The following is a 26459-nucleotide window of genomic DNA, read 5'->3' on the forward strand; positions in this document are numbered from 1 at the left end:
TGTTTGATTTTTGGAATCCTTTCTTTGAAATGGCCCCTGGTAGAAAAATCTGGGTATGGTTATGTGAGCTTAACTTTCTAAATCAGCATCTCAGACAAATACTCATTAAAGACATTTTGCCTGTCATCAGTTTCTCCTCGTCACTGGGATGATTTTCTTTTTTGCTCAAAGTTGTTTTGTAGCTCCCTAGAAGTAGTTTGCATGTCTTGTAGTTGTGGAAGCTGCTCTTAGCAGAAAAGGGATGTAATATAAGCTGTATAATTCGTGAAGTATTTTTGAAGGCCTTCTTGATGAATGGCACTTTATAAATATTGTAATTAAATTATGGGAAGCATTTATAAGGTGAGTGGATTAATTCTTGGGTTTTTTTCCCAATTTTTATTTGAATGTGTTTCTCTTAGGAAAGTCCCTGTAAAAGAATGGGTACAAAGAGTTCTCTCTTTGGCGTCAATGAAGTTCTGTAGTTTCATGCCAGCTACTTAAGTTCAAAGTTAAAAGTATATTCATTTTACAATGTTAATTGTGCAGTACACTTTTATTTTTTTAAGCCTTTGTTAGAAAAGTTGCTTTCCATTGTTCATTTTGAGGTTTTCCCCCCCTTCCCTTTTGTTTTTGTTTTTCCTCAGTTTCCATTACAAAGAGCAGTGCAAAAATCCAATCTTCCCCTTCCAAAGTGACCCGGCGTTCAATGCAGTCTCCACAGAAATCTGCTCCAGTACCAGCGCAGCGGGGCAGGAAACCAGGTCGGGGCAAACCCCCTGGACAGTCTGCAGTTCCCAAGAAGGGCAGGTCTCCTAAAAATATTCCCCTGACAAAAAGCACCTCTCATACTGAAAATCTTAAAACAAGGAAAAAAAGTTTAAAACCTGGAAAAAAGGTTAGTCCTTATCTACTACTTTATTTTATATTGCAGAATTTTGCAGTGAGATTTTTTTATTATTATCACCTAATTTTCTATCTTTTCTTCAGCCTTCAGGGCTTTACTGTTTTCAGCAACTGATTACAAGAAAAAGTTTAGAATAGCTCTTCTGGAATATTTTAGTATAAGATCCTGTGGATTATTTTATTCCCAAACAAGATTACTGTTTTATTTATGGGTGAGTAATAGGTGTTGAAAAATGCTATTCTGAAGTAGAGAGACAGGGAAGCATTTAAGCTTTTTAGTTTGGGTTAGTTTTTTACTGAACCATATCTATAGCTTGCAATTTTTGGGGTTTTTTTCAGGTTTAGAAACACAGAATTAAAAACAGTGGGGACTTCGTTGCATAATTTAAGCTTTTTAAGCATACAGCAGGATTTTCCAAATGAATCTTGTGGATACTCCCTAATCCTGGAGGTTCTACTAGCATGAGGCAGGAAGCTTCTTTTTCTCCAGATGTGGGCCTAATTCTGCCCTGGTCTGAAAGGCATGATGCCTTTCTCCCTGCCCAGCTGAGTCAGACCTGCAGCATTGGCAGCTGCCTCCAGCTTCAGCTCTGGTGGAGCTCTTTGGTCAGGTACACACTGGAGCTCTGGTCAGGCACACACTGGAGCTCTCTGGTCAGGTACACACTGGAGCTCTGGTCAGGCACACACTGGAGCTCTCTGGTCAGGTACACACTGGAGCTCTGGTCAGGCACACACTGGAGCTCTCTGGTCAGGCACACACTGGAGCTCTCTGGTCAGGCACACACTGGAGCTCTCTGGTCAGGTACACACTGCAGCTCTCTGGTCAGGCACACACTGGAGCTCTCTGGTCAGGCACACACTGGAGCTCTGGTCAGGTACACACTGGAGCTCTCTGGTCAGGCACACACTGGAGCTCTGGTCAGGTACACACTGGAGCTCTCTGGTCAGGCACACACTGGAGCTCTGGTCAGGTACACACTGGAGATCTCTGGTCAGGCACACACTGGAGCTCTGGTTAGGCACACACTGGAGCTCTGGTCAGGCACACACTGGAGCTCTGGTCAGGTACACACTGGAGCTCTTTGGTCAGGTACACACTGGAGCTCTGGTCAGGCACACACTGGAGCTCTGGTCAGGCACACACTGGAGCTCTCTGGTCAGGTACACACTGGAGCTCTTGGTCAGGTACACACTGCAGCTCTCTGGTCAGGTACACACTGGAGCTCTCTGGTCAGGCACACACTGGAGCTCTGGTCAGGTACACACTGGAGCTCTGGTCAGGCACACACTGCAGCTCTCTGGTCAGGCACACACTGGAGCTCTGGTCAGATACACATTGGAGCTCTCTGGTCAGGCACACACTGGAGCTCTCTGGTCAGGCACACACTGGAGCTCTGGTCAGGTACACACTGGAGCTCTGGTCAGGCACACACTGGAGCTCTGGTCAGGTACACATTGGAGCTCTGGTCAGGCACACACTGGAGCTCTGGTCAGGCACACACTGGAGCTCTCTGGTTAGGTACACACTGGAGCTCTGGTCAGGCACACATTGGAGCTCTGGTCAGGCACACACTGGAGCTCTCTGGTCAGGCACACACTGGAGCTCTCTGGTCAGGTACACACTGGAGCTCTCTGGTCAGGCACACACTGGAGCTCTCTGGTCAGGTACACATTGGAGCTCTCTGGTCAGGCACACACTGGAGCTCTGGTCAGGCACACACTGGAGCTCTCTGGTCAGGCACACACTGGAGCTCTGGTCAGGCACACACTGGAGCTCTCTGGTCAGGCACACACTGGAGCTCTCTGGTCAGGTACACACTGGAGCTCTCTGGTCAGGTACACACTGGAGCTCTGGTCAGGTACACACTGGAGCTCTGGTTAGGCACACACTGGAGCTCTGGTCAGGCACACACTGGAGCTCTCTGATAGGTACACACTGGAGCTCTGTTTAGGCACACACTGGAGCTCTGGTCAGGCACACACTGGAGCTCTCTGGTAGGTACACACTGGAGCTCTGGTTAGGCACACACTGGAGCTCTGGTCAGGCACACACTGGAGCTCTTTGGTCAGGCACACACTGGAGCTCTGGTCAGGTACACACTGGAGCTCTCTGGTCAGGTACACACTGGAGCTCTGGTCAGGTACACACTGGAGCTCTGGTCAGGTCCACACTGCAGCTCTCTGGTCAGGTACACACTGGATCCTTGGTCAGGTGTACACTGCAACTGCTGTCCCCTCAGCTCACTGCCACTGACAGCAGCACTGGCATATGAACAATCTCCAAATGAGCCAGTTCAGGGAGCTGATCTGGTAGACAGGTAGCACAGCGTCCATCCCTCCTACTTCCTTCTTTGTCTGCTCCACTCCAAAAAAAGCACAAATGCTACAGCTGCTGCAAAGAAGAATAGGATCACAGCAGGGCAGACTTAGGGCAATTTGAATTGCCATGGAAGTACAGTCTATTTTCTGAGGCTTGCTCATGCACAGCAGGCTGTCCAAGAAGAGTAGCAATGCTGCAGTGTCTTTCCTCAGGCAATTTGAGGCTGTCCTTGTGCTCCTTCCTGCTTTGCATTAGCACTAGTGAGGAGGTGGGGGGGGCAGTGCTTTTTCCTGGTATTTTTGGGGGGTTTTTTTGTGTTCATTCCCCTTTCCTCTGAACAAGAATCTAAAAGTAGAAGTCTTGGGACTTCTCTTGTCCAGTCTGTATCAGTGTGGGCTGTGGGATCTATTCCTAATGATGCTTCGGAAGAGGTGTAGTAATGGCAAGGTGGGGATTCTCCCTTACAGTGACTGTGCTGGTCAGGGTGAAGTGCTAGTGAAGTAGCATTACTAGAGCATAGCTGGAAGCTCTAGTATGAAACTGGAAGCAGCACTTCATTGAAATGATGATCACAAGATAAAAAAATATTTTGGGGACCATAAATTGAAAGCCGAGCACTCTTCTCTGCTGCCTGCCCCTTGCAGTCAGACATCCAGACTGATGGAATTGGTCTCCAGTTTTGTTTCTCTCTTACTTGGTGTATAAAAATGCACAGTGACAGGGATTAAAGAGGAGAAAGGTGCTCCTATCCAGGCTTAGCTGGTGGGCAGGGTGCTCTTTGTAAGTCTAGACAGAGCTTTAAAGGACACCATTGAACACAGGACTGTCATATCTTAAGGTCTTATTCAGGTGTGGCAGGATGTGCACTTGCATGTAAGAATTTTGTCTTTAACTCTTATTAAAAAGACATGGAGAGGCTTTATCTATGTTTTGAAGCAATAGTTGGAGGTACCTTGCCTTTAGAAGAGGCTTCTGGGCCCTAGGTGTCTGAAAGTGTCTGCTTGGAGTATTTGACACCTGGTTTGTGTGAAGTGCTTGGAGATATTGTTTGAGGAGTGGGTGTTAGTGCTGACATACCCTGTCCTGAGGCAGCAAATCTGGGGTACCTCTGTGAACTTCTAATTTCTTCTGTGGGACCAGGCAACAGAGAGGTTTTGCAAAATCTAGGTTTGATACATCTAATTTGGAATTTTTACTTTAACTTAAGCATTAAAAACTTGAAAAATTAGCTCCTTTTGAGAATTAACAGAAGGCTGTTATTGCTTTGGTAAGTGGTTAAATTGCCAAGATGTTATACATATGTGCAAACTTTTCTTTGGACTATTACACCTGTTAGCATAAGGGTAAAGAGAGGAAATGGGGCTTTGTGGGAGTTCTGCAGACAGGGTGTGTCTGACATGAAGTGCAGCCATACAGCCTGTACACCTCACAGTATGTATGCAAATATGCAAGTGGTATGTGCCTAGAGGCTTGAAAATGCTTTTTTTTCTTCCATCCACCCCTCCAGACTGATGCAAAAAAAACCCCTCTCCAGATGTTGCACTAAATGGTTGTGCTTCAAGTGTGAGCTGGCTATTTGGTGTATTTAGGGACATTGGTATCTGCCTGTCTCTCTGCAGAGTTATTTGAATTTCTTTGCCCCTTTAGGTTTGTTATGTTGCAGTATTTATCATTTTGCAGATACTAACTTTTATTATACAGCTAGAAATGTTGAGCTGTTGCATTATTTTTCTCCTTTATTTAAATTTTTTCTAAGCTCTGTAAGTATGAGATGCATGTTGGATTTTGTTTTTCATTTGTTTCTCACAGCTTGCACTGTATGTTTTTACTCTTCCATAATAAAGAAAGAACCTCTGTACATCTCTTTCATTATATTTTAAAAGTACACTTTGCATAACAGTGCAAAGAATTCCTTTCAGAATTGCTTGAGGAAACCCCTTGATCTGAGTGTGGGTACCAGCCCTAAATTCAACCCCACAAAAAAGAGTTTTTGAGCATGAGGACGAAACTGGTGGTGTTGTCCTGGTGGTATGAGCTGTGAGCCCTGCTCTCTGCAGGCAGACAGAGCTGGTGTGCCCTTCCAGCTGGCAGGGGCCAGCCAGACAAAGCCACTGTGCCCAGCCCTGCTGGGATTGTGGCCTGTCTCATGAAACAACACTGCCCATCATGGGGGGGGGGCTCCAAAATGAGAGCCTCAGCTGAGCAAGCATAATGTGCTATATTCCCTTCTGAGGGAGAAGCTAGGAAACAGCCAGCTAGTCTCACCACATGTGTGCATTGGCCTGGAGAGTGGATGGTTCCTCTTAGTTTAGTGTTTGTATTTTCTTTTCATTCCTGCATTTTCCCTGATTCCCTCATATTTTTCCTCAATTTGACCAATATCAATACCAAAAATGGGTATTTTTTAGCATTGTAAAAGAAAACTGCCCCCCTGCAAGAATCCCTGCTAGAGGGGACCTTCAGGAATGTTGGACTTCAGATCAAAACCTCAATCTTCCCAAGTGCATTTTTTTCTGTATTAAGGATGGAGACCTTTCTGTCAGCCAGTGGTAAGATAAATGGGCAGTTCCTGACAAGTACATCACTCCTTGGTTCTGTGCCACCTCATCTCATTCACAATGCAATGCCAAGCCTTGGTGGTCTATTCTTAATGTTCATGGTGATTCCACCCAGTGCCACATTGTCAAGTACTTTCCCCAGCCAAACCTATCTTCTCCGAAATGTAAGTGGCACAGAATTTTTTTAAGTGCCCTAGATTTCAGAAGAAAGTTAATTCTTTCTAGGTTTTATGAAGAAGTTAAACACTGCTTCTTTTAGGAAGGTGTATATTCTGATTGCTTTCTACATGGTTTTCAATACATTACTTGAAAAATAGGCTTCTCTAAAAGTGTAGAGGATGAATACTGCTAAATGGAAGAGGGCTTAGCCTTCCTTAGCTGAGTTTTACTTCTCTGTGTACCAGTTTTAATGGTAAATCCTTACCACATTGCCAAAGTCTCTGCTGCATTCAGCAATGCCAAGACCGTGGGTGATCTCTTACATTCCTAATTTTTGCTAGGTAAGAGAGTCAAAAAGTAATCTGTTCTCATGCAGGAATAAATGGTGAAGGGAAAAGCGGTAACTCCAATTTATTATTTCTTTTGATGTATTTTTATAGTATGACAAAACACATCACTGATCTCCTTTCTGGTGACCAGTGACAGAACACAAGGGAATGGCCTGAAGTTGTGTCAGGAGAGGTTTAGGTTGGATATCAGGAAAAGTTTCTTCACCCAGAGGGTGGTTGGGCCTGGAAAAGCCTCCCCAGGGAAGTGGCCACAGCACCAAGTCTGACAGAGCTTAAGAGGTGTTTGGACGCTCTCAGGCACAAGGTGTGACTCTTAGGGTGTCCTGTGCAGGGCCAGGAGTTGGACTCAATGATCCTTTTGAGTCCCTTCCAACTCAGGACATTCTGTGATTCTGTGAAATGTCTTCCATGTGCACATTTCTTTCTAAACCCTAGTCCAAACCAAATTACAACAAAATTCTCTTTTCCTCAGGTGGAGAAAGTAATGTACATGGACTAATCTGTAAATTGCTGTGCTCTGAACTCTGATTATCTGTAGTATGATAAGCTGCAAATAAGTTTGCTTTGGGAAAGGAAAGGGTATTGGCAAGCAGCATGACTGGATTGTAACTACAGGCTTGTTTGATATCTTGCATGAAGCACCTGAAAATTCCTGGAAGTGGTTACTTGACAATTTCAACCCCTTTGAAACAAGCTGAGGAAAAATACAGGTGCACTGTAATGTTGACACTTAGATGTGAGTTAGGTTTTTAATGGCAGTACATACACAGCCCAACTAACTTACTTGAGCTGTGATAAACCCAGCTGGAAGGGCATGGACAGGAAAATACCTGGAATACCTCTTCCTAAGATTTTTAGAAGAGTCATGAAGTAGTATATAAAGCTCTTTCTTTTCCCACTTTTTAGGCAAAGGTGGGTTCTTTTCTAAGTCTTTTGTCTTCCACTGCATTACTAAAGTAGCTGTAACTGCAAACTGACAGTTTCTGGTCTTCCTTTCCTGAACTTTCCCTTCTCTGCTGTGTGTGGTAAATAATAAGGAACCACACACATTCATTAAGATGGTAACTGATAGCAGGAAGGTTGTGCAGACTCCTTAAAAAACATTAAATATTTTGACTCTGTTTTTTTTTTTCCTCTTAACAGAAAAAAACCTTGCCTGAACAACTGACTCCTACATCTCTTTCTCCTCAGTCATCTCCTGAGGGGGAAAATGGCACTGCACAGATACTTAAAGATGGAATCAGTTTGTCTGGTACAACTGCAGCAGTTATATCCACAGGTAAAAAACAAAGAAGTGTGTGAAATGGCTTCCATGTCAAGCAGTTTCATTTTTATGAAGAATGTGCTGCAAACTAACTTCTTATTACTGTAAATCATTATCCAGCTGCCTTATTTTTGAAAGATATTTGTAGGAGCCAGAGTTACTTTTCAGAAATGGTATTTGGATGCCCACATTATAGCAATAAGTGCTGGGGCACAGGGACTTTTGATAGGTCTGCTAGACCTGGCAGTTTGTTCCTGTGTGAAGAAGGAAACTGTACAGTTCTTTCATGTCTGTCCTACTCCTTAATGTATGAAATGGGAATAGATGTAGCTAAAAGCCCATATGAAATTCTGATCCCATGCAAGCTGTACTGTAATGTTACAAAATGGAGATTTTATCTCTATATAACCTTACATGAAAAGAACCAACTCTGTTAAAACCCAGTAATGGCAATCAGAAGAAATACATTCCTCTTTCTCATGTTTGATTTTTTTTTGCCTCTAAATATAATGAAATGTGTCTTGAAATGGATTGGCAGAAAAGAAATAAGCCAGTAGATGAACTAACCCATTGAGGAACTGGTAACCCTGTAGTGAAACAATTCATATATTGTCAGCCAAAATCTCAGAATTTTCTAAAAACTCCATAAATTACCATCATTTTGCTTGTGGTGCTTTTTTACATTCAAAATGTGTTTTTACGATAGAAGTTGTCAGGCTCTTCTCACACCCAATTTCAGTCATGGATGAGAGGAAAACAAGTACCTTTTTCCTAGGAAAATAAACCTTTTGCAAGACAGTTGTTGCTGAGCCCAGACAGAAAATGCCACACTATTCTTGTTGTTTTGTAGCTTTGATTATTTGTACAAATAGGTGTCCTTCAATTTGATGACATCAGAGAGTAAACAGATATGCACGAAGATATTACATCATTAAAACTCTTGTAGAAATACTTTATTTTTAAATGCTTAGGGTTTTATCTAAAATCAAACTACAGCTCAGAAAATATGTCAGTCTTCTCTGTAACAGAATGTTTAGATTGCTCAATCACCACAGAGGCACATATTTTATTAAGCTGTAATAATGTCTTGGGTGCATTCATGGTCATGTGGCAGCCAGGATGAACAAGAAAAAAAATCATAATTTGCATGTTTCCCATGTTCTTCTGCCTTGGTAGTTGTTTTGGAGGACAGTTTCACATTGTCTCTTTAAAAAGTAGTTACAAAAGTCCTATATGATTGTTTTGTGGTACACTTTAAATCACCTTAGTGTTTGTAAAGAAGTGTTTATTTAGCAGACCAGTCACATTGCAGTGTGGAAATCCTGTGAGTGGTTCAGGTCTTCTGAAGCTGCAGGCCTTTGGTAGCCACTCTGTGTGATGTATATGTTAGTGCCCTATGGGTGCTGCAGAATGAGCATCAGTGGCAAGTATATAACACACGGTTCTCTTTGTTGCAGCTTCTCAAATAGGAAAAAAATTAAGCACTAACTTGGTAAGGCCTGCTTTGTAGAATTGTGGCTTGGTAGTTTGGAGTACCTACCAGTAATTTGTACTTCACTGGAACTAGTGTATGAGCAGAGATTAGTCAAAACACAAGCACAGATCATGTCAGCTTTGTTACATTAGTGAGGTTAAAGAGGGCTTCAGAAAGCATGAGAAAAAGTGAGTTTAGGATTCAGTCAGGAGAACCTTGGTAGAAGAGCACTTTCTGCATGCTCTGAAAAATATGTGTGCATGCTCAGCTTCTTGAGTTGACCAGTATAACTTTTCTGCAGGATTAAAACTAAAATGACAATTTGCAGTTCTAACTTGGAAACGTGTCTTGGTTCCTTGGCAGTAAATATGGCTTGTACCTTTTCAGTGTGTGTTTATGTGAACAAACATGGAAATTCTGGGCCTCACCTGGATAAGAAGAAGGTTCAGCAGCTTCCAGACCATTTTGGACCAGGTCCTGTAAATGTGGTACTTCAGCAGGCTGTACAGGCTTGTGTGGATTGTGCCTATCAAGCCAAAACAGTCTTTGGATTTCTGAAATCTGGCCATCATGGAGGGGAAATGATAACTGGTATGTGAAGATGCTCTGTTTCTTTTGTTTCTTTACTTGTTGAACTTGAGGTGGGGCAGAAGAACTGAAGTAGTTGCAATGAATTTATATCACTTTTGTAGCTGTGTAAGCACAGGTGTGAACATTGATGATGTATGATTTATCTTACTCTGAGTTCAGAGTGATTTGAACAATTCTTTAAATATGAATTAAAATATAGCAATAGCAGTGTTTAAATTACAAATGCACAATACATTTAGTTTCTTACACTAAGTAGAGCTTGTGTCCCTCATTTAGCAGCTGTAGCCAAACATTTGTCAAGTAAACTCACTACAAGTGAAATAATCAGCTTTATTAGTTCAAGTCATTCGCATAATCTTAGCCATGCACGACGTTTGTGCTCTTAAAGCATTAACCAAGGGGTGACAAGTCTCAAACTAATCTGTTTAGCTTCCAGGCAAGTGATTCCACACGTTAAAGTTGCTGCTGCTTCCCTTGCCCCATTCCCCAGAACTGCAGCAGTATCTCAGGTCACTCTTCACCCACCTATGTCACCTGTTATGGAATAGGTTTATTTCTATTACATATTGATGGCAGGTTTGTAGATAAATGATCTCTATGTCTCAATCTGAATAGCTGCTGCTTGACATTTTTTCCTTCTAGACTAGGAAATATTCTATGTATAACAGTTAGCACATCAATTCATAAATCCATCAGTGATGGTAAAAGACCTGGCATTACTTTAATCTCTTTACATTAAACCAGATGTGAAAGATGATTAGTGGAATAGAGAATCAGTTAAGTATTCATACAGATGTTGCTGTCTAACTGTATTTAAAGAGCAGCACCCCAACCTGTGTATGGCAGAGCTACAGTAAGCCTTGTTCAGGCATCCCCCTGAGTCTGTGCACAAAATGGATGCTGCTTCTCTGCTGTGTAGTAGAGGTTTAATGGCATCGTTTGAAACTGGTACTGCCTTATTTTTTCAATGTATATGAATGTTTGTTATATTATTAATACCTTGCTGTACCTATTTCAGGCAAGTCAGTTTTCTGGAGCAAAATGCCCTGAGATGTTCATTGCCAGTATTCTCTTTGGGATTGTTTATCAACAAGGGCTAAATCCCAGGCCAGTGGCATCTCTGGGCGTTGACTGAGTAATTGAAAATAATACTTTTGAACAGGAGAGAGAAATTTCAGATTCCTTATGTAGCTGTGGCTTGTTTGCATTCAAAAATTCTGTACAGAAAGGATTTACTGTTGTGCACCTGGCTTCACCCCAAGGCCTGTATTCTGGATTTGAGGAACCTGGTGATGTGGACTGCTCTGGAGTCCTGGTCTGGCTGATAGTAAAGCCACAAGTCCCCAGTGGGTTTCTAGTGTTCTTGAGCTCTTGCTTCTCCTTGGCTTGTCAAATGGAGTAGCTGAGAAGTGGCTGAGCAAACACTCCTTGTCATTTTATCAAAAATTTGTGTGTGATAAGTTTTGTGAAGCATAAAATATGACTTAGATTAATGTAGCACATTACATCTAGCTGTGCACATGAATAGTAAGGAAGAAGAGGAAAGCATCTGTAGAATAAAATAAGGAAATACAGTTGTAGCCTTTTTGTTTTAAAGTGGGTCTGGAGGGTGGCTTGTTGTTCAGGATTTGATTGGGTTTTTTTTAAACTGTCAAGAAAAAAAATGTTGTGGCAGATAATAAGCAAAGAAATCTAAGTCTTTCGTGAATTGATGCTTTTATAGAAAGTATTATACCTTCCATAGGAGGCAACAGTGTGCTGATGAGGACATGGATAAAATAATCTTGCTAGAATACATGGAATAATTAGTGGGTTCTTTTGGTTCAGCTACCAAGGAAAATAATTGTTTTGAATAACATTAAATTTAGGATTTTTCCATCTTTTCCTTCTCAAACAAAAGCATAAACTATTTTATTTTTGCTTAATGCATAAGCTTTCAATTCAGGCAAATAAAACAGAAAGGAAATTAAAGGCTTGATTAGCAAGCCCACTAATGGTGGTGGTGTCAGCCCCTTTTTTCTCTTTGTAGAACAGAGACTATGGTGTTTGATGGGATGAAAAAGATTGAGGCTCAGATAAATTTTCTCAATTAAAATCTGACTCTAGGATGAGTGTCATCACTATCAGAAAAACACATTTCTCTGATTGTTTCGTTCTCAGTCTTTTTCCCAGCTTGAACCTGCTATGTAAAACATACTTAAAGAATGGAAGGCGAAGAAATGAGTATGACTCTTCATCCTGAGAGCTGGGGTTGCACATGCAGGCTTCAGTCCCTGTTTATATATCATTAAAATTGAGGTTATTACACCTCAGAGGTACTCCTTTTTATTTTTTCCCCTAGCATTTATCTGGGAAGTAAGATGCTTATGTTTTTCCCAATCAGAGTAGACAGCTGAGCCTATGGATCTGGATCCCACACTCTTGGCTGGAGTTTGTATGGGTGCCCTCAGGTGTTAAGAGTCTGGGGGAGCTGTGTTTCCACTGAATCTTTATTTGTGGATTTTTCTCATGAAATGTTTTGCTGGGGCAGTCACAACACCTCAGCTGTTTCTTGCTTTATCCTCTTGACAACTCCTGAGTAGCATTGTTCTTTTCAATGCTTTTTTTCAAAATGAGAAATTAAGGGGTATAGAAGAAGTCATTTCCCCAAAGGCCATACAGGTAGATCCATAAGGCTATTATAGAGCATTTTAAATTTCTGCTGTAGTTGACTACTACCTTACAGTTAATTTGTCAGAAGGTCAAGCTATGGTAGCTCTCACAGCCCATTTGCTCTTCAGAACTGGTTGAGTTCCAAGCAAAAATTTGCCTTTGGAGACTCCTTCCCCAAACAGGATGTAGAGGACCTTGTGTCTGAGCTACATGTGGGACTTTAATCATTAGCACTTCATTTGGACACTGGAGCCTGGAAAAAACCTAATAGGCCATGGAAACACTTCAGTCTTGTAGTACTGACTCTTAAACTTTAAGCACTTGCACTGGTCAGTCTGTCATGAAAGCAGGTGGGAGAGGCAGCACCTTGTTGTTGGTGCTGGCTGGTTAACTCACATTAACTCTAATCAGAAGCTTCCTTACATCAACAGTGTAAGTAATTGACACTTCAGATTTCCTAAAGAAGCCTAAAATATGCTAGACTTAGACATTTTCCTTGGTTTTGCATATATTATCTGTCTCTTTTGTAACACAATATGGAAGCATTCCTGAATTCAGATCTGTGAGTAAAGGCTTTCTTGTCATTTCTGGCTCGCTTTTTTTTTTTTTTTTTTTTTTTTTAAGCATCTGCCACCAACAAAATGTGATCCTTTAAAGCTCTGCTTATCATTTGGAAACTTATGTTAACAAGAGAAAGCTACATGACAGGCTGAAAACCAAAAAGACAAATTGATGCATAAACCTGGTGTTTATGCCACTTCTTTTCAGTCCTAAGCAAGTTGCAAGTTTGTTCCTGCTTTGTTCTAAAGTCTTCCTAATCACAAGTAACTAAAAGTTTCAGCTGATGTAATGGTAATTATTTATCCATGTATCTGGAGTATTGATTCTTTTCCAAACCTTACTAATTTTCACAAAAAAGAAAAATATCCTCAGCTGCCACACTATTTGAGGGCAAGGAAAGATATCAACAAGGAAAAGACATAGGCACATGTCCAGACTCTTTGTAATCACTCAGTTTAAAAGACAACAGATCCATTTGTGGCTGCTGTGGTATCTCTGCCACCTAACTCCTGTTGAAATAAATGGGTGCTTGACCACTGTAGTGTTGACAGCAGGATAGATTTCTCTAGGGATAAAATAGCAAATGGCAAAACAATTTCTGAGTCAGAATTTCAGTGGTAATGGATCCCAGCACCTTACCACAAGTATTCTCCATTCAGTTAGAAACTGAGAAAAAATACTAAAATTGTTTGTTTCATTTCTTTAGGGTTTTTTTTGGGCTTTTGTTTTGTTTTTGTTTTTTTTTTTTTTTTTTTTTTTTTTGTTGAGCTGAGCTTTTTGTTGATTTTTTTAGGAGGATTGTGGGGTATTTTTTAGCAAGTATTGTAAGGGGTGTTTCTTTTGCTATCTCCTGTAAATAGGTAGTGGAGAGCCTGCTGCTTTATAAGTGATGGAAATTCCACATAGAGTTTCAGTGGTGAGGGAGTTGTAAGTTTTGTTATACTGGTGTGAATCCAAAATTATTTTATTAAAATAAGTTCCCATAAAGCAAATTTAAACTGACGTGGATCCCATGGAATGTGAGATCAGTCCTTTCGATATAAATTTTTTAAACTATCAGAATGATTGTTTACTCCTCTCATGTCTTGCATGGTTTAAATCAAGTCTGGCTGTCTTTTCCTTTAAGTTAATGATGGTGTTTTACTATACTTCATGATGCTTGGGGGGTGTTTGACATAATCTTCTTATTCACAGCTTCCTTTGATGGGGAAAAGCATGCCATCAATCTTCCTTCTGTAAACAGTGCATCGTTTGTCCTACGCTTCTTGGAGAAGCTCTGCCACAGTCTGCAGTGTGATAATCTCTTCAGTAGCCAGCCCTTCAGCCCTTACATGGGATGTGCCCACAGTCCTATGGAGTACGATAGGAATAAGCCAGGTACTGTTCATCACTTGTTATTTTCAAGTGCTGATATTTCTGAGAAATGTGGGGACTTTAGGAAATGCAACTTTTTAGTCTTTCTGTGACATGAATTGCTTAAAATTTATACACGTCAGTTCTTAGTGAATTGGTTCCAGTGTGGAAGTGCTTTGACAGTAATGGATAGGTCATACCACATGTGCAGAAATAATTTTGTTCAGCAAACTTCTCCTTGTAGGCAAGCCAGAAAGCATATGTACTTCACCACTGTGATACTGCTAAAAAGACAAGCTCAAAACTTCACATTTCATTTGTTAAATTTATGTGCGGCTCATAAACTGAATTTACCAAAAGATGCTTGCTGCCTGGGAGAAGGCACTTCCCCTGAAAGGGAGTTCAGCACAAGTACAAAGTCTTTTCTTTCTCTTTTTACCTTACTTAGGGGTGGCTAAAAAATTTTTACATTCTACTATGTACAGTCCAGTGATCTAGTAGAAGAACTTGTGAAATTGTCTGCTTGTGAAATTTTGTGTGAGTCCAATACCTTTGCTGCACCAGGAATGTAGAGTGAAGGGGAGATGCAATTACTTGCCCAAGATCTCCCAACAGGTTGTTTGTAGGACCTGGTATTACAAGTCCCAGGTGAAGCCAGGGGTCACAGCTGAGATAGCTTTGTTGTCAAGACAATTTCACAAGATTTATATTGGGAATGAAGCTTCCTCAGAGCTCTTTGATAGCTGAGTCTGTGTTCTGGTGCTGCTGTAGAATTTTTTTTCCTCTTTCCAATGCAGAAATTATGTTTATAATTCTATCTATTGTATGAAAGTTCTTAATTTTAACTATTCGGGAAGGTAGACAGGGTCAAGGTTATTCAGCTTTGAAATTTTGTATTGAAGTGACTGAGTCTGTGTGACACAAGAAATGGAACTCTAACCTGGTGAATGGCTGATGTCTGTCAGCCATTAGCTTCTGTCTCTGGACTTAGCCCACGAGCAGCTTTATGCTAGAGTAACAGGTAGTGACTTTTCCTCCTCACAGCCAAAGAAGAAATACCTGAAAACAGGAGTGCTAAACGATACCCTCAGGACTCTCCACCATACACTGCTCCTCTTTCCCCTAAGCTTCCCCGAAATGATGCTCATCCATCTGAAGGTAATTACATTATGTCAGAATTATATATGAGGATTATTTATGGTTTCAGTATTTCCAGTCAAAAAGGACTGAGTACAACATATGTATCTGGTTTGTCTCTAAGCCTTTGACAGGTCAGGGTGGAAAGTATGTTAATTATTGATCACTGGCACTTTTCACTTAAAGAAGATCTACTGCAGGCTCCAGCAGTGCTTCTCCTAAACCCACAGCCTTTTCTGTGAAGGGGCTCAAGCACACAGGTGACAGATGAAGCCTCCTGCTCCATGTAGGGCAACTAAGCAGAAAACCAATTGCCTTGAAATGGGTTAGGTGGTAAATTGGAAGCAACTCTTAACTCCAGGCTGGGTTCGTTAAGTGAGTAAGGGTGCAGCTAGATGATACAATTCAGCTGAGTTTGTGGCTAGCTAGCTGCCAGTGGAAGTTGTGCTGCTCCTGCTTTCCTTGCCTCCTTGTCCCTGCACTGAGTCCTAGCCCACCCCCTGCTCCCTTTCCCTGGCTGGGTAGTGAGCTGAAGCAGTGAGCAAAAGCACAGAAAACATTCTGGTGAAGTCTCGTTTTACTTCTCTGGAGTGACTCTCTGTGGACTTGGATGAGCACAGGGGAGGATTGAGTGGAAGGCAGCCATGGCCAGGGGGTAGTGTGGCCCCCCTGTGACAGCTCACTCTTAGGCTGGTGTAGTTCACAGATGAAATAACACTTCTTCCTGTGCTGCAGCTCAGCTGCAGTAACTGAGCACATGTCTAGTCTTAGTCTGCCTCAGATGTGAAGTAAAGCATCTAGGTTTAAATGTCAGTGAGAGAGACAGAGCAAAATGGTTGAGTATTTGCTATTTAACTGGTTAAGACATGGTAAGTTGATGATACTGACTTATCCCATCTGATACATACTTTCTCTTGCAGCAAGATACTTGCACATCATTTCCAAGGGCTTTTTTGAAGTATAGTGGAGATTAGTAATTTTTTCCTCCTTTTTTTCTTTTTTTTGTTTGTGACTTTGAAATGATTTTGTATCTATTGCCATGAGTGGAGGCAGGATATCTCTTCTGTGCATATTAAAAAGCCATAAGACTACAGTTAAAGCAGAAAAGGATGTAAAATTAAAATGTTCCAAACGATAACTTATTTAAAATTATATGTCTTATTATTTTTATATATATAACATATTCACATCTTTATATTTCCTGTAGCTGTTATTATACACAGTTCTGCATTGATTATTGACTTCCGTGTCTTCACAAAACAAGTTCTGGTTTAATTCCAGAGATACATTATATATCTAAGTTATATTTCTGGTACTAACATAATTAGTGTGGAGCACTTAATAATACTCAAATGAAGTTGTTTCATTTGGAGCAAAAGAAATGTTTAAGTAGATCTGCAGTATCTTGTAAGAAATCTTACTCAAGTAAACATGAGTACACATTCTGCTTTTTATTCCTTGTTTGCTAGCAGATCTTCTACAGATGGAGTCAGGGTAACCTTTAAAATACTTTTTAAGATCACAAGTTCGTTTTAAAATGCAGTTACTTGAATAAGAAGTAATTAAAGTAAGTGTTTTTCCATAGTTTCAGAGGTTTGAATTTGTACTCTGTGTATTTTAACAGGCAAAGTGTTCTCTAGCATTGTGTGTTTCCCATTAGGACAATGTCCTCTGCTGAAAATCTGGAGGCAATTTTGTAGCGGTCAGTCATGGGTTGGTTAACAAGAAAGATCTGCCCCCAAAAAGTTCTGGTTCCATTGAGACACAGTTGTCTTAAAATAGTTGTTTTGAAATATCATTTGAAGGCAAAATGGAGTAATTGTGGGAAAGTCTTTCAGACAGCTCGTTTTCCTTCTGATCTGCTCAGGGATATGCTTTGCAGGTTTTGCTGCCTTTCTTGCTCACTAACAGTTTCTTCTTAAAGTTACGAAAGATAAAGAAGGAGGGAGTGGGGAATAACTCAGACTCCCTTCCCCTGAAAACAGAGTGTTCCTACTACTGTGTCCAATTACATCATTTTGTTATGTATGAGACAGAACAACTGGCTTCTAATTCCCAGAAGAGCCTCAAGAAAACAAAACATCCAGTTCCTGCTAAGGCTTCAGTGCCTAAACAGTCTGCTGTCAGCCCTACATTTGAAACTGAAGGCCTCTTACTGGCCTTCATTAATCTGCCCAGAGGTCAGGCATTCTGCAGTGGAACCTCCCATCTCCTTCCATACCCCTGTTATTCACAGCTGCTCAAAATGCCGAGGTAGGCGAACTGAGTCACTCCATGGATTGCAATGCTCCATTTCCTAGATGCCAATTTGGCTGCATTTTGTTTGTAGAGAAGCTGGATGGATGGATTGGAAAGTGGATTGAATACTATAGCTACTGAACAGAAAGCCTTACCTAAAAAATGATGGGAAATATGCCAGCTTTTCTACCTTGTGTATATGAGTTTATGAGTTAGAATTACAGTACGATAAAGTCAAATGCTGATATCTTGGAGGGAAAAAAGCAGAGTTGATCTTTCCCAAACCTAGTATTACCTCCAGGATATTTAACATCACAGAGAAACCTGGCATACACCTGGAATGAATACAATTAAGCTCTTTTGCAATACAGTCAATTTTTAACATTTTTTTCTACAGAAATCTTGACAAACATAATGCAAGCCAATTATTAAAAAACAAAAAACAAAAAAAAAAAAAAAAAACCCAACCTACTACCAGATTCCTGCTATTCCTGCTAGTTTACCATAAAAACTTTAAAAATCTTTTTCCTTATTATGTTACATGGAGTTAGTACATGCTACAATACTCCAGTTGAAACTCTGCTGAGGAGTGTTGTCTCCATTGTTCCATCCTACCTTTCAAGACTTCTGAAATCTGAATGTACAGGTTCAGTCAGTTAAAAGTTATGCTCCTTCATACAGCTTTGCTGTAACAATTTAAGGTATCACCTCTGCCTTTCAGCCTTGGACTGAGATGCTGTTTCATGCTCTACAGCTCTAATTTTCCCTTGGTTGGCTACTTTTTAATTTTATAGTGTCCATCATTTACTTCATCTTTTAAAGTCTCTCTGAAATTTTGTGGAATGATATCTTTTGTTTTTAATCTTGGTAAGTTGCTGTAAGTACTTCTGAGAAATATAAAGGCTTTTGTTTTCTTGTTTGTTTTCTTTAAATACCTCAGTAGCTTCTTCGTTGCTTTTGTGATTCAGGTCGGACAAACTAGAAAGTTTTGCAGCGGTTATTTTGAAAGTTATTTGTATGAAAGAGAAGGACTTGTATCCATAAAAGCTTCTTTATTCCATGACTATCAAATACAGTAAAAGATGTTACATCACCTTGCAGATAAGGAGTCCAGGAAGGCTGGACATAAAGATGCAGGAGCAGGCCCTCCTCACATGCTGAAAGACAAGCTTGCATGGAAGAAGACTGTCCTGGTTGAACAGAAAAGTTTGGCTGGAACTCAGGGAAAAAAAGGACTTTGGATGAAGGGGCAGGAAAATCAGAAGGACTACAAAGATGCTCTTAGGTTATTTGGGGCAAAAATTAGAAAGGTTAAAGCCCAAATAGCACTTAATCTGGCTACTGCCATAAAAGACAAGAAATTTTTGTCCCATTTTTCTCAGCAGTCAGGGGAGGGCTAAGGAGAATCTCAAACCTTTATTGGATGTGGGGTGAAACAAAGTGATGAAGTTTTAGGAAAGCTGTTAGTTCTGTCTTCAGTACTAAGATTAGTTGTTCTCCATGTACCCAGCATCCTGAACTGGAAGGTGGGGATGGGAAGCAGATTGAAGCCCCCACAAGCCAAGAGAAAATGGTCACTAATATGCACAAGTCTCTAGGACTATATAGAATCTGCCCAGGAGTACTGAAGGAGCTGGTGGAAGTGCTCACCTCCTTTCACCTTACTGTGCTCTACACTTATGTGAAAGGAGGTTACTGGCAGGTGGGAATTTATATCTTCTCCCACCTAACACTTCTCCCAGCCAATAAGACAAGAGGAAATGGCCTCAAGTTGCACATGAAGAAGTTCAAATTGGGTATTCCGAAAAGTTTCTTCACTAAAGTCTTGTCAAGCATTGGAACAGGTTGCCCAGGCTTGAGTCACCATCCCTGGGAGTATTTAAAAGACATGTAGATGTGGCTCAGTGGTGAACACAGTGGTACTGGATTACCAATGGTCATTGTGGCTTTTTCCAGCCAAAACGATTCTGTGGTTCCATTCTTTGATTCTATGGTCTTGCCTTACTGAATTCACTGAGCAGGGAGCTGGCTCTCTGAGAGCCTTTAACACCCTTTCAGGGTTATGGTGTTTGAAGGTCATAATACACATAACAGTTCCTTGCTGTAGTACACTTTAAACAGGATTCAGAAAGAGAATCTGAGAGAAGAACCTCAAGCAAGAGGTGCAGAAGAGAACCTCAAGCAAGTTGAAAGCATGCTTGAGAAGGTCACTGGGTTTTTTTAGGAAAATACTCTTCCTTTGGTTTTAATTGGGCATTTGCCCAATAATTCTTGAAAGTTTTCATATAAGAAGAGTAGTAAAAAAGCTTATTTCAGGAACTTGTTTTGCAGAACATACCAGTTCTTATTCCAAAGAATATGCTGCCTCACTAGCATATGTTTTATAACTTCAGTAGAGTTATTTTCAAGATGGTAGTGTGGGGCTTACACTTCTGTGAACCTGTTAGCTATATTTTTCCAGCTCTTAACTCTCCTGCCAAAGCAGCATTTGTTTCATACAGATTTGTACATCATGCTTCCAAGTTCTTTCTTGTGCTAGATAGTGGTCTGATGCAAACAGAGGAGAGTATCTATGATTGCTAGAGAATGGAGTGGTGTTCCTGTTGATTTGGGTTTTTTTTCCTCATGCAGCATGCTTCTCTCAAACAGACCTGAATTGGGCTGAATGGGAGTGGAATTTTCAGTAATCAAGCAAACCTGGCTCCTGTCTCACGGCCCAGGGAAAGGGACATGCTTAACTACATTCAGGTGGCTTCGAATCAGTATTGACAGACTTTAAAGAGTTCACAAGTCTTCTGAGTGGATGTTGCTTTCCTTTATTCACTGAAAAGACATAAGAACTAGATTATTGTTATACTCCCCCCCGAGACTTCACTTTTTTTTTATGCTTGCTCTGTGGGTTCAGTAATTTACCTGAATCTTTAGCTTTCCAGAGTCTGCAGTTAGAGACCTTGAAACCCTGCCGTATGCAAAGAACTGTGTGAAGATAAATCAGGGTGGTCAAAACATGTTACATTAGTGTGCCATACCAGGCACTCACAGCCTTCTGTGGCTTTGTCTGTAACCTCTTCCCTTTTTAATAATGGCACCTCTGTCTGAACCTGTGGGTCCATAGATATTTATTGTACATTTGTTTTCTTTATGAAGTTGGTAACTCTCTCTGCTGTTTAGAACTTACTAAACAATTGTTAGTTAACATGCGGGGTTTTTTTGCATTAATAATGTCTTGCAAAATAAATGCTACATAATATTAATGGTTGGCTTTTTAATTATATGTTTAAAAAGCAATGAAAATTCTTGACTAAAATTATTTGATGTATCAATATTTACAGCAGACAATTTTATAAAAAAGAATTCCTCTGTCATTTCCCTGCTCATAGCTTTCAGTAAGTACAACTGAAATGATTAATGGAAGAATGTCTCAAACTTGACATATTAAATCTTCTGCTACAAAAATAATGTTTGAAAATACAATAAGAGCCCAATGATTAGTTGAAGAAAAGGGACAAACATTCTGTCTCAGTGATTGTCTCACAAGAAATTTGTTAACAGTATTACAATCTGTCAGTACCTTCAAGAGAACATAGCTAGACCTTAAGTAACAAAGGTGTAATGTCCATCACTTTGAACAAATTGGTGTTTGCTTTTTGTGTAGCAGAAACATTGCCTATAGAGGAAAACAGCACTTCCAAAGAACACCGATTTTCTGAGGATTCTATGGATTCTGCACTTAATTCTGTAAATCCATCAAACCCAGCCTGTCGAAATTCCACAGAGTACCGCCCTTCAGGAAATGCTGCATATTACAGAAACTCCCATCAGCCAGCAACTGCTACCTCAAATTCAGCCCCAGTCCTGCGCAGGCTGTCCCTGAGCTCAGCTGGGAGCAGTGGTTACTATGAAGTCAGCAGGAATCGGATACAGAGGCGGATTGAAGGTATGCTGTTACACAAACCCTTCCAGAGTATGTAACTGCTTCAATTAACAGACAAAGTTATGAATAAAGAAGTTCTTTGCCATTGGAGAGCTTGCATATGGAGTGAAATGTGCTGTTGCCAAGCATGTCAGTCTTGCTAACGTAACTGCAAATACAAAACTTAAGCCTTTTAGTATTAATAGTGTAGTGCAAGCCAGGGAAGGTCTTTGCTGCTGCAGCTTCTTCTTGCTGTTATGATGGACCCTGCAGCAAGCCAGAGCAGACAGGGATAGCTACATGCAGCTCACTTCCTGAGCATCTTATCAAATATTGCCATGTTGCTGAAATACAGGAGTAGAGTTTCCTTCTGTCTGCACAGCTTCACTTGCCTTTGCCTCATTCCCAGTTAATAGCATCTTGGGACTCAGGAGCCAAGTACAAGTAAAACTAATCCCTCTAGGTATGTCACAGTGCTAATTTGTGCTGCTGTAAATATTTGCAGTTATAGAAGACATTTAAAGACAAAAGGAACAGTTCAGTATTATTAGAAGGGAAAGAAAGCATATTTTAATATATTGGAAACAATGCATAATAAATTCCATAAGGTAATATTAAAGTGTCTTATGTGAAATGAAATGTGTTATCCCTGTACAAACTAGTGATGCTTCTTCTTTTTACAATATTTTTGTATTAAAAGCTGCAAGTTCCACAACTGGACCGGATTTGAATTCACTAAAAAGGGAACCTTCAAGAATATTGAATAAGGATCCTTCCACTTGGTCAATAGAGGAAGTAGTGCGTTTTGTGAAAGAAGCTGATCCACGGGCACTGGCTCCACATGCAGAACTCTTCAGAAGACATGTATGATGCTTGTCCATTCTGTTCTAGTAGATTGTATCATGTTAATCTCTTAAAATACAACTTTCATGTCTATCAGTCTTTTTGCATCTGGAGGTGGAGAAGACTCTCCAGATATATTAGAGAGAGGTGGAAAATTACTTTCCTACCTGAAACCCCTCCTGCAGTATATGTTTTTCAGTCTTACTAGACTAACATAAATAGCCACATCTTTCCAGTGTATGTGGAATATTGCCAACCTGGAAGTGCCCAAGTTCTAATGGCCAACATCTGTGGTACCCCTGTCCTCCCTGGTGCCTCTAGAGACAATGGCATTCTCATGTACAGTGTGGGGCATTCAGTCCCCCGTGTTTTGGAGACTTAATCTTCTAGAGCAGAGATGATGTTACCTATCATTAGCTAGGCACTTGGTCATTGATACTAAAATTCAGAGAACTGAAATATTTAATTAATCTGTTTGAGAAAACAAGGGTTTCATAGGTCTGACTAGATGTTATCTTTAGAGACAGAAACTGTTACCAGGTTGCAGTAGGTTTGATCTCCCCTATTTCTTCTTGCTGTGTCTTTCTATGGTAGGTTGCTCAGTAAATGGCTGCTTTCTTATTTTATTGCATATATGGCCCTCCAAAAAGAGATTGGCTTTCTCTTTAGTAGTATTTCACCTATGTTCTGCTCCAGCTCCTCCTAACAGTTTAAGCTCTGAGCAAGCTGGATTGGAATGAAAAATCAAAATAACTTCTGATGTAGATTCCTGTCTTATATTTTATTCTTAGTTGTATAACAACAGTAAATGTCACTTGTTTTGTCAGGTTTATGTTTAAAAAAGTAAGACAAAGTGTTTCTCTTTATGGTGCTTTATGGAACTAATTGCCTCTCTGTGGTAAGTAATGATACTAAGAGCTTAGGACTGTCATATTTCAGCAGCTTCTCAGTCAGACAGTTGAAATCTGACTAGGTTGTCCTTGGTCTTGATCCTGACAATCTCTTTGGTTCAACATGGAAATAGATCTGTCTAATTTCCCATATTTAGATGGTCTCTAGCCCTTTTCTCCATATGACCACTTGCACATGCATGCCAAAATCCTCCCACAGCTGTTTTCAAGGTTCAGTGCAAGGCCTCAGTGCTTGGATCATTTAATCACAAACTGCACAGACCTTCCTTTGCTGCTTCTTTCTATTTTTTCCCTTGACCCATTCACTCTTTTCTTGGTTGGAAACCCTAATTCTGAGGGTTGTTTGATCAGTTTCTTTTATTCACTATTATTTTCTTTCTTTAACATCTCAAATACTTAATCACACATTAAAAATACTAAAACAAATTAAATTTCAGTGGTCATCTGTAAATTCAAACTTACAGTTGCTGTTTTGTATATAGTAGATATGTTTTTACTACAGTATAAACAACTTTATAATGTACTTTCCCGGTTTCCCGCGCAGCTTGTTAAAGTAGTTGTCTGTTGTGTTTATTCTCTTCCTTCTGCAGGAAATTGATGGGAAAGCACTACTCTTACTGAGGAGTGATATGATAATGAAATATATGGGACTGAAGCTGGGGCCTGCCCTAAAGCTGTGCTACCACATTGAACGACTTAAACAAGGGAAGTTCTAGCCAGTTCAATGCCACAGATGTGAGTTGGGGTCACACCAAGCTCTCAGGTTCACAGCCATCGCCTTCATTTGAAACGCTTTTGCTGATACAAACCTTTATTTTTGAAAGTGGCCTCGAATTGTAAAAGAGACATTCAGGATAAAGCAGGGGGGAGGGATTTGTATTACATTCTAGTATTTTTGCAAACTCTTTCACAGAAAGTTGGCAGGGAAGGACAGTTGATCATACTGGGTGTGGGCAGGTCTGGTAACAACGCTCTCTGAATCCTGAAAAGTGTGTTCTGAGCTACAGGCTTCAGCCAACGTGTTCATATCCAGAACCAAAACAGCTGAATCCCAAAGGGAAATAATAAATTAAACCAGCATCAGGTGTTAATATTTTTTACAGGGGTGGCTGTAAACTTTTATATTGCAAGAAAATCTTAAAATAGAAGATTTCATCTCTGTAGTGAATATTCTGGTCTTTCGGAAGAGAGGAAGGGTAATGGAAGAGAGAGCTTAATACAAGTATAAGCTTTTATAAAGTGATTATCAGTCCTTTGGGAAGTTATGAGGACAAATGTATCATATATTGTCAGTTTAGGCAGGCAGTAAATATTTCTGTTTCATGGAAGGTCATATTGGCTGTATAAACAGCCATTTCTGAGACAGACTGATTTCACTGGAACAATGCATCCACATATTAAACATTCCATCTTTTTGCTAAGTTTGGCATGGATGTGTTCATGCTTTTTATATGTACATGTGTATGTGTCAGGGAAATACGTACTATATAAAAATATACATACACACTGTACATATTTTTTCAGTTTTATAATGTGTACTTTGCACTGTGCCAGAGAGAACTGTACAATTTCTTAGGGTTTTTTTACCAGTAAATTTAGTTGTGTATTACTTTCATTAGCACCTGTTTAATTTGTTCTTGGAGTCAGAAGGTGACAAACAATCAAAAGGTGTTTTTATTCATACAGGCAAGATCCCTGTACTATGCAATACTCCTGGTTATTCATCCCTTAACTCTGAGCCATATATTCTGATATATATTTGGAAAGACACATTTGGTTCCAATGTTTTGGGTTTATATTTCCTGTGAGGAAGTGCTACTATGTAACTGATAAACCTTTTTTTGGGTAAAATTGGTGCTGTTTGTATAAGCTGCAAGAACGAGTGGTGATAATAAAACAGTTTGTTGTCACTGCCAGTTGTAAAATACATCAGGGACAAGAAAATACACTTTCTGTTTAGGAAATTGAATGTACTGTATGTAATAGTCAAGTGATAAAACTGTTTGTTAGGGAAGGTGTAGTCCTAAAATGGTAGGATTTATTATATTTCTTAATGCCTTTTTATATGAAAGCATATAGTATAAATGTATTTTTTACAAATTCCTTTTTTGAAAATGACTTTCTTTACCCGTAGACTGATACTCATCAGATTTCAGCAAGGTACTACTAAAAAACAGTGAATTTTGTGACTCACGAGTCCAAGTATTTTCTTATTTTAAGTGACTGCAATGCCATTTCAATTCAGAAAGTCATTTGGGCCCTGAGAATTGTTTTTGTTATTACATCATTAGACATTTGACACTAAAGTTTATCTGTATCCATTTGTTTTGCATATCTTTTGTGGTGCATGTATGCTTAGATGATACAATACAGGCATGCTGTTTATAGTAAGAAAATGTCAGAGCATTGATTGAAGAAACAGAGTACTTTCTCTTGGTGTTAGAAAAATACTGGCTTCACTTTCATATGGTTACACCAAGATTTATATATTAATGAAAACATCATGCCCCACGTGTTCAGTATATTGTTTATACATATATATAATTGTATACTACTTCTTCTATGCCTTATTATGCTGAATTTGGGTTCTTCAGCATAAAAAGATCCCATACAATTTAAGTGGAAGTAATTGACTGGAAACAATTTTCATTTTTTACATTGCCCTTGGCATAAGAAAAACAAAGACGTTTGAATTTTCTGTTTGGTCTTTTGTACATGGCACTATTTTGGGTATAAATATTTGTTCAAGGCTTTCTGTGTACCCATGTGCACAAAGATAACTGTGATGTTGCTGTACCAGAATTTCTCCGTGTGCTGTTGTGTGAGTTTCAAGCATTCAGAGTCTTACAACAGAATATATTTTTTATTCTTTATTTTCAGTGGGATGTTCTTATCTAGCAAGAAAAATAAAATAGTTTGTTCATTGTTGTAACTGTCTGTTCTGTTTGATGCCGTGTGGATGGATGAGTGCTCTCTGCGTAGGCAAGGGTGGCTGCCTGATCTGGCATTTGGCTGTTCCTGACAGTTCATGGAAACATCTGATATGAGGAGGTTTTCATGAAAAGGGTAAGATCATTCCAACCTTGTTCATCTGAAGCAATTAATGTTTGAATTTGGGTTGTTCTATGCTTTCAAAGTAAGAACTTATCTAGTTATTCAACTATTTTGTTTTGTGTATCTCATTATCCAACTTAAAGCTTATAGAATTCTCATATCACCACTGAGGGAAAGAGGCTGATAAAAACTG

At 39.9% G+C, this 26459-nt stretch overlaps 1 protein-coding gene across 5 annotated transcripts in view; it reads left to right on the forward strand.

Moving 5' to 3' along the window:
• Positions 1-26144, forward strand: part of SCML2 (Scm polycomb group protein like 2) — a 75188-nt gene extending 49044 nt beyond the window's left edge. For 4 of the 5 annotated variants that reach the window (XM_036379379.1, XM_036379401.2, XM_036379390.2 and 1 more), the window contains 8 exons: positions 627-877; positions 7419-7554; positions 9401-9604; positions 14012-14194; positions 15215-15328; positions 21201-21482; positions 22159-22322; positions 23803-26144. In XM_036379379.1, the coding sequence (XP_036235272.1) occupies positions 627-877; positions 7419-7554; positions 9401-9604; positions 14012-14194; positions 15215-15328; positions 21201-21482; positions 22159-22322; positions 23803-23928 (1460 nt within the window). In that variant the 3' untranslated portion in view covers positions 23929-26144. The remainder of the gene's footprint in view (positions 1-626; positions 878-7418; positions 7555-9400; positions 9605-14011; positions 14195-15214; positions 15329-21200; positions 21483-22158; positions 22323-23802) is intronic. The other variant, XM_054518568.1, reaches the window with a different exon arrangement.
• Positions 26145-26459: the final 315 nt, after the last annotated feature.

This window comes from Molothrus ater, chromosome 2 (genome assembly GCF_012460135.2).
Source record: "Molothrus ater isolate BHLD 08-10-18 breed brown headed cowbird chromosome 2, BPBGC_Mater_1.1, whole genome shotgun sequence".
Taxonomy (NCBI): domain Eukaryota; kingdom Metazoa; phylum Chordata; class Aves; order Passeriformes; family Icteridae; genus Molothrus; species Molothrus ater.